This window comes from Tachysurus vachellii, chromosome 15 (genome assembly GCF_030014155.1).
Source record: "Tachysurus vachellii isolate PV-2020 chromosome 15, HZAU_Pvac_v1, whole genome shotgun sequence".
Classification (NCBI taxonomy): Eukaryota; Metazoa; Chordata; class Actinopteri; order Siluriformes; family Bagridae; genus Tachysurus; species Tachysurus vachellii.
Window position 1 is genome coordinate 23,593,290 of NC_083474.1, and position 8,990 is coordinate 23,602,279.

An 8,990-nucleotide genomic window follows, 5' to 3' on the forward strand; every position below is an offset into this window, starting at 1 on the left:
TGTGTGCGTGTGTGTGTGAGTGTGTGTGTTTGTGTGAGTGTGTGTAACTTTACAGCTTCACTTCACCTGAACTAAGAGTCCAAACCCTGCTCCATCATGCCGACGTCTCTGTAAGCACTATGGGGACACTTCCCTGTCAGTCCACCAGAGGGAGTGCTGGCAGGTGATTGTTAGACCTTGTTTGATGCCATGTGATTTTGTTCACCTGTTTGTAATTATCCTTTAACGTGTGTTGTATTTATACCTGCACTCTGTGTCTGTCATTGTTGAGTTGTTGTCTGCTGTTGTGTTCAGTCTGCCAGGTTGTGCTTTGGTGCTGGTTTTGAGTATTTTGTGTATCGTTCCCATTGTCATGGTTCATATATTGTTTTGTTTATTTCTGTTATTAAACAATGACCTTGTTTTATTCCTGCTCATGGGTCTGAGTTGTTAAACCAAACGTGACAGTCACTGTGTACAAAACTGCTCCATAAAGACATGGTGTGGAGGTGAAGGTTGGAGAGAAGATCTCAAGTGTCCTGAACAGAGCCCTGACTCTGACTCAACACCACTGAACACCTTTGGGATGAACTGAAACTGGTCTCTCCTTAACATCCCAACATCACTGTCTGATCTCACTGATGCTCTTATAGCTTAATGATCATTAATCCACACAGACACAAGCCAACATCTTGTGGAAGAGAAAAGGAGCTGATTGTAACAGCAAACACAGAGGGAACATCTCAATTATTAACTCCTATGAATGCTCATGGTTTTGGACTTAGATGTTCAACACGTTGTCATATCATGTATATCAGCGGTGTCTAATCTTATCCACAAAGGGCTGGTGTGGGTGCAGGTTTTTATTCCAACCAAGCAGAAGCCACACCAGAGTCTAATAAAAGCCAAGAACAACTGATTAAACAGGTGGAATCAGATGTGGCTTCTGCTTGGTTGGAATGAAAACCTGCATCCACGCCGGCCCTTTGTGGGTGAGATTGGACACCGCTGTTGTAGATGATGTTACAAAAATTATAAAAGAAAAATCCAAATAAATGGAAATTGGTATCCTAGTGGTTAAGGTGTTGGTCTACCAATCGGACGATTGTGAGTTTGAATCCCAGATCTTTCAAGCTGCTGCTGGGCCCCTGAGCAAGGCCCTTAACCCTCAATTGCTCAGTTCTATGAAATGATATAAAAAAAAAAAGTAAGTCACTCTGGATAAGGGTATCTGCAAAATGATGTAAATAAAAATAAATCTAAAAGTTGAAAATCTGATTTGGAAGCGTGTGTGTGTGTTGAAGTCTATTTTAGGTTTTCCAGGTTCAGTTCTTTCCCAGTCCAATCATCTGGCTCCTACTTTCCTCAACCCTCCAACAGCAGTCATTATGAGTTGTGTTTGTGTTATTTGTTTGTGGTTTGTTGTCGGTATATGACTGGGTTCTGCTGGATTCTCTGTGTGTGTTTTGTTTGGCAGTTTCTCTTCATTTTCATCCTCCTTTCTCATCTCACCTTTCTGTTCTCTTCCCCAACCCCACTCTGAGATTTCACACAGTCCTGAAGGCCTTATTAACTGTACAGTGAGAGAAGATTTCAAATATTAGCATCATGTTAGCATCATTTCTGACCCAGTAATGATGATTATCAGACACATCATCACCATAAGCAGGTTCTCTCTGAGAGGATGGAACTGGCCTGTAAATGACCTGAACACCAGTGTGAGTTTCCACACAGATGTGAATCACAGAGGCCTTTATAAAGAAGCAGTTCAACTCTCCTGTAACAGGAAGGAGTCTCTAACCTTCAAACCAAATCCAACCTACATAATTCCTCTCAGTTGTTCATTTGCATACTAGAACCTGATTGGCCCCATTTAATGATGCAATAATATTCAGTTTATCTCCTCCGTGCTCCTTCTCCTCTGTCTATCTATCTATCTATCTATCTATCTATCTATCTATCTATCTATCTATCTATCTATCTATCTATCTATCTTTCTTTCTTTTTTTAGGTATATACGCTCCTCTGCCACTAGAGGTCACTCACACACCAATAACGCACTCCTTCAGCTTGGATTGGTTACACCGCTCTCTCATTGGCTGAAAGTTTTCATCTTCTCTCTGATTGGCTGAAAGTGGTCTATAGTTGTTTACTATATAAAACGGGTGTTAAGGCATTTTTTCTCCTCCAGACCTACAGCACAGGATGAAGTTCACACACCGGATTATCATCACCATCATCATCACCATCATCACCACCATCATCTAAATTTACCTCAAATACAGGATTTTTAATTTTTTTATTATTATTTTTTTTTTTAACTTTTTAAGAATTCATACAAAATGTATGAATGTGTTCATAATTTTTTTAGAATTTTTATTTTTTAACTTTTCTTGTCTGCTTTTTAACATTTTCAGAAAAGCAAAGTTCTATTATTTTTAATTTGTTTATAGTTTTGTTTGTATGTTTTTTTTTTGTTGCCTAAATAATTACTAACAGACGGTATTATTTTATTTATTTTTAATTTATTTTACATTTTGTTTGATTTAATAATTTTCAAGGTGGTAGTGAATCCGAGTTTTAACATTTATCATTACTATTAATATTATTATTATTATTGAAATACACTTTATACAAATTCAATTGTACACATTAATACTGTGTGGCGATGGCGAGCGCGTCCCTGAAGCTGTGTGGTTTCCTCCTGAGTTTTGTGGGGTGGATCTGTGTGATCATCGCCACCTCCACCAGTGACTGGGTGATCCTCTGTAAATACGGCATGAACACGTGCAGGAAGATGGACGAGCTGGAAACCAAAGGCTTGTGGGAGCAGTGTGTGATTTCAACAGCACTGTACCACTGTTACTCCCTCAACCAGATCCTCAAGCTTCCCGGTGAGTACCGTGATATCTGTACTATGTCTATATGGTGTGTATTATGTGTGTGGATGTTGATGGTGTGTATTATCTCTACAGTCTATAGAATTGGTGAATATTCTATACGGTCTGTATGGTGAGCTGTAGAAGTAAAGTTAAGATTGTTAGTGAACATAACCTGAGGGTACTGTAGTAACTCTGTAGTTGGAACCTGTCCTACGTTTTATTACTCTTGATAGTGTGTGTGTGTGTGTGTGTGTGTTGTAGTGTACATTCAGACATGCCGAGCACTGATGATCTCAGCATGTATCCTCGGTTTACCTGCTGCTGCGCTCCTGCTCTCCTCTATGCCCTGCTTCCAGCTCGGAGACGATTCGGTGAAAGACAAGAACAAACGCTCAGCGATCGGAGGAACCCTGGTGCTCATAGTGGGTAAGCAAAGACACACACACACAAACACACACACACACACACACATACCATTATTATGCTACATTTAAATATAGTCAGGTTTATGCTACAGTTCTCCAATCTTCTGCTATTATTCCAACAGTTGAGAAAAGGTTTTATTTTCTACCACACGTGTTGTTCCGAATGTTTCTGTCTTATCTTCACGGTCACTCTTAACTTCAGAGTGGCAGTGAGGTTCCTTCTGGATGCACCACTGTGTTGCCCTAACGTTCTTCGGCAGTCTGTGTAGTTACTCTTCTTCAGTTGGGAGGAATAACAGTTTCCTGTAGAACTCCAAATGGACACTAACCTTTAATACGAACACTAATAACGTCACATTGTCCATCAGACCTAAGAAACTGGAATAGAGTCATTTTTATTCATTGTAATTGATTCACCACATGCTCTGGTTCTGGTAGAAGATCCCTAGAACTGAAGCTGAATAAAATAATGCTAACACCTTAATAATGTTAATACCTGCTTTAATTTAATATCCATTTTGGCTTTGGCTTCACCTGCACGGTTCACTTAACACCTGCAGTGTTGATTTCCCCTGACAGCATTCAGTGAAGTCTCACAGTGTTAATTCATTTAACACCTGCCACATTTGGGCTATGACTGTTCAGTCAACTATACTAACACCTGCAGTATACAATTAACACCTATTTTACACACACACACACACACACACACACACACACACACACACACACACACACACACACACATTCAGTTTAAATCTATTATATATTCATATATTATAGACATTCTGTTGCCACTACCTGTGTTCAGCTGTGTTCAGCTTCCACAGCTCTATTGTGTTAACATCTACAGTGTTAATGAACACTGCAATTTCTGTAGAGCTGTACTCCACCTTGCAGTACTCTATTAACACCTACAGTGCTGAATATTCACTCAACACCTACAGGCTTCACTTAACACCAGCTGTATTGTATTATCTCATGCACTATTCAGTGAACACTCAGTGTTGGATCATTAACACCGTCAGTGTTGACCAGTGTTATTATAACCAGTGTTTGTTTAAGCTACAGTGCAGTGTTTCTCTATAGTGAACACGTGTGTTTCCACAGCCGTGTTCTGTCTGGTGTCCACCATCTGGTTCCCAGTTGGAGCTCATCAGGAATTGGGGTTGATGTCGTTTGGGTATTCTCTGTACTCCGGATGGGTGGGTGGGGCTTTGTCTCTCCTGGGGGGCTGCATCCTCGCCTGCTGCTCTATTGACTCCACCTCCTCATACAGCCAAAATAACCGCTACTCCTACTACTCCAAACAGAACCCACCCACCAACCAGACTCCGCCCCCTGGAAACCACGCCAAGACTGCACATGTCTGATGTCCCTAGAGTGTAACACTCTCTCTCTCTCTCTCTCCGTCTCTGTCTTTTTTTACTTTCTCATCATTGTTATAAATATCTTCAGTTTCTGGTTTTATGTTGTTTTTTTTTTTGTTGATTAATAACATATTGTTATGTTAAATAGTGAGTTTTGGCCCAATGGTGCAATACACACTGTGCACTCTAGTGTCTAGTCTACGAGTGATAAAAGGGTCTTAATTAAAGGGTCTTGGTGCACTAACAGATTTTAATAACAGGAAGTAGAACCCGTCTCTCAGTCGATGGGTAAATTAAAAGACATTTATTAGACGTCTCGTTCAATGGAGTGCCGTAACCATCTTACGAATTTTTTTTCATCCAGCGTCAGCTCCTGGTAGCCCCACCCCCTTTTCCTCAATGTTTGCATAGCTGCAAGTGCTGAGTGCAGGAAGTTTCTGACATTCACACTCGGTTTCTTCCATTAAAATATGTACATCATCCAAGACTTAAAGTGTACTTCCTCTTCCTCTTCTTCATCTTCTGTCTTTTTCATTGTGAACACATGACTCACACTGTTGTACTATACCATATAATTATATGTGTAATTATGAGATTTGGGATCCAGCTATTGTCTCGAAATTGAGAACTATTTATTATTTTAAACTGTATAAGTCAGTCTTGTGTGTGTTATGTGTGTAGTTTTCATTTATTAACCTGTTAATCAATGATTTTAGCATTTTCATTTTAATATATTCTTTTGACTCCTAACACAAACACTATAGTCCTGTGATATAACAGTGCAGTAAACCTGAGCGTGTTGATGTAAATTAACACTCATTAGATGTTTTGTCTTTATTTTATCTCTGGCTTTCTGAATATCTGGAATATTGTACAGTAAACATTTATACTCTAATAATCCCTCCATTAGTCTGACTGATACACTGCACTGTGCTGAACATTACAACTGAATTAAACTGAATATTTATATATTAATAAGTAAAAATAATGACAACAATAATAATTTTAAATATTAAATTGTATTGAAATTAAATATTAATTGGAAATAAGTTCTTAAAGTCAAAACAATGAGAAATAACTACAAATCATGTCACTTTTTCACACTTGAGCAGTTCAGGTCATTCTGCATGTTTAATATCTGAGTCACTGTAATGCTCACGGTGGCATTTTTGAATCTCAACAAAGCTTATGTAATTAAATCTAATATTTTTATACATAAAAAAAAAACAGTTTTGCTCATAATTGTAAATGTTGATTGTTTTAAAAAAATGTTTGTTTTTTGTATTTTATTCTCATTGTTTTTGATACAAAACAAACCTCAGATGGCCACATAAACAGCTCCAGACTTATTTATTACAAAACACCTGTTTGTAATTTTTTAAAATTATTTTATTAATGAAATAAAAAGTCTTTTTTCCCCACACGAGTGTGTCTGCTGAAGCTTAATGTTGACTGAAGCAGTGAGGTGACGTAGAGGAAGAAGTTAGGATTTACTTGGATAATTGGAAGGTGTTTAATCTGAGACCTTTTCATCACTTGGGGAAATAACACACCTGTATTACACTCATATAAACACGGTGAATAATAGAACTAAAAAATCACTTTCAGGTTCTTTGTGTAGCAGAATAGAGCTGTAATTGTATTTTCTTTATGTTACTATTACTCAAGAAAAACTTCATTTTAAATAAAAATATCTTGGGGCAAGAAGTAGTTTGATAATTTCATGAATTAGCCTAGCATTAGCTCCAATAAAATAAAAACAGACTTTACAGGGTTTTAGGCTTCATATTGTTTTTCCTACCAAAAAAAGTCTCTTTAATGAAGATGTTACACATTCTATCTGAATTAACAGAGCAGTCTGAATCTCAGTGCCAACTCTAAAACTCCATCAATGACTGTGATCACATCTGAATTAGTGATGGCCGGTTCGTGAACGAATCGTTCTTTTGAACCGGTTCTTTTTAGTGAACTGGATGAACCAATTCACCAAATCAGACTGATTCGTTCTAAACAGTTCGCGTCTTGAGTCAGCGCTGATCCACAAGTTACTAAAGTTACTCACTCTCGGTCATGCCTGACAGTCGGTCCGACTCTAAATACACTAATATCCCGGAGTCCTGTACACTGAACTGAAACATGTTGTGCTGAGAGAACTGTGAGCTCGAGCTGTTGATACTGCGCATGCGTGAATCACTGAACTCGATACAGCGAATCATCAGTACACTGAACTGAGAACTGTTTCTTTCGGACGCGTCCGACATACTGAGAACCGATGAGCTGTTGTTACTGCGCATGCGTGAATCACTGAACTGATACAGCAACAAATGTAAATGGTTATGATTTAATGTCTTATCAACGTATGAGTGTTTAACTCAGTTGCATTAGTTTTTGAAACAACTGATGGAGGGAAAGAAACATTTCAAAATTATGCTTTTTTTGTAAGATTTTGTAAGTTGATGAAGATTAGTTTATTAACTTTACATCTTTAAGACACGTAAGACACCCACGTTTGCACATCAATGCCTGTACTGGGTGTTTTAGTTGCAAAACTTAAATGTAAGAAATGTATTTAACTAAAGTTATGATTACAAAGAACTTTTCAAATGTGTTCAATTGTATTAATATCTGCCGGCAGCGGCGGGATGAAGGAATTTACGTCATTACGTCATTGTGAATTACGTCAGGACGTAAAAGAACTGGTGAACTGGATTATTGAACTGGTTTATTAAAACGAACTGCTCAAAAGAACCGGTTCGCGGAAAAGAACCGAACTTCCCATCACTAATCTGAATTTCAGGTATATTGGAAAGGTTTGATATCGTAAGTCATTTAGATGAAAATCCCCTTCTAACGTTTATTATTAGCACCATTAAGAATTTTCTGTGTTTCTTTAAAAATGCTGCACAACATGCTAACGTTTATCACTGTGTTGTTAAAAAGATAATGCTAATCTGATCCACTACAAACTTCACCTGTATTAGCAGAACTGCAGAAGTCACAATGTAAGTTCATGCTAACAATATTCTGTTTCTTTTTCAATCTTACTAAAAATGACATTAGAAAAATAGCATCTTTAAAAAAAAAAAAGAATTTGCATAGTGCTACTTGCAATGCAAACTGTACAATGCTAAATGCAAAGCTAACTTCATAGTGCTAATCTTTACAGTTCTTGGATAATGCCAAATGTAATGCTAACTGTACAATGCTATTTGCAATGCTAACTGCATAGTGCTAATCATCATTGTTATTGCATAATCATAATTGCAAAGCTAACTGCATACTGCTAACTGCTCCCTCTGTGCCTGATGCTAGCAGCAGTGAAGTGTTTCTGTTCGACTCTGTAACGCGTTTCTTTTTACAAGTTAAACACATTTAGCTCTAAATCAGTGTTTGACCTTCAGCTAAACAGATAAGAAGGTTCAGGAAGTGTGGAAGAAGGAAACAAAACAACAATCAGAAGCTAAACTGGATATTAAATCTCAGACTGCTTTCGCATGGTTTAGTTGTTGTCATTAATCTTATTCACATAATATTAATTAGAGTTTTTAGATATTTTGTGTGATTAAAATATTCCTCTCTGCAGGATTTTATTGCTAATGCAGGGGGCTAAAGTTCATAGCACCAGAAATCGGACAGAAAAAAAGATGAAAACCAGGAAATGAAGGGAGGACGTTGTCTTATGAGAGACTCATAAGTTTAACACAGTTTTGTTGAAGAGTGTTTATACACACACCCCCACATACACACAAACACACACATATACACACACACCCACATACACACATTTATACACACACATACATACACACACACACACAAACACACACTCACACGCAAACACACACACTCATACACAATCACACACACACACACTCATACACACAAACACACACAAACACTCACACACACACTCACACAATCATACACACATACACACACACTCACTCACACATACACACACTCATACACAATCACGCGCACACACACACTCATACACACATACACACACACACTCACTCACACATACACACACTCATACACATGCGCACTCACTCACACAAACACACACACTCATACACAATCACGCACACACACACACATACACACATACACACACACTCACTCACTCACTCACACAAACACACACACTCATACAGATACACAATCACACACACATTCATACACACATACACACACACACTCACTCACACAAACACACACACTCATACACATACGCACTCACTCACACAAACACACACACACACTCATACACAATCACGCACACACACACACTCATACACTCTTTCAGAGGTTCGAAGTGTGTCATTGTCAGT

The 8,990-nt window shown here is 38.1% G+C and overlaps 2 protein-coding genes across 2 annotated transcripts in view; both read left to right on the top strand.

The window, feature by feature from the left end:
* Positions 1–406, top strand: part of tnika (TRAF2 and NCK interacting kinase a) — a 9,082-nt gene extending 8,676 nt beyond the window's left edge. Inside the window, exon 14 of the mRNA XM_060888600.1 lies at positions 1–406. This exon is cut by the window's left edge and continues 1,716 nt beyond it. The gene's annotated coding sequence lies outside the window, so the exon portion shown is untranslated.
* A 1,778-nt stretch (positions 407–2,184) lies between these two features.
* cldn11a (claudin 11a) lies at positions 2,185–6,065 on the top strand. Its single transcript, XM_060888318.1, has 3 exons — positions 2,185–2,873; positions 3,123–3,287; positions 4,397–6,065. The coding sequence occupies exons 1-3, from the start codon at positions 2,648–2,650 to the stop codon at positions 4,657–4,659; spliced, it is 654 nt and encodes a 217-aa protein (XP_060744301.1). The 5' UTR covers positions 2,185–2,647; the 3' UTR covers positions 4,660–6,065.
* The last annotated feature ends 2,925 nt before the right edge of the window (positions 6,066–8,990 follow it).

Excerpts from the sequence above, each read along its gene's own strand:
- cldn11a (XM_060888318.1), top strand. The coding sequence starts at position 2,648 with ATGGCGAGCGCGTCCCTGAAGCTGTGTGGTTTCCTCCTGAGTTTTGTG. Across the intron at positions 2,874-3,122 it reads CCAGATCCTCAAGCTTCCCG|TGTACATTCAGACATGCCGA; the intron begins GTGAGTACCGTG and ends TGTGTGTTGTAG. Across the intron at positions 3,288-4,396 it reads AACCCTGGTGCTCATAGTGG|CCGTGTTCTGTCTGGTGTCC; the intron begins GTAAGCAAAGAC and ends GTGTTTCCACAG.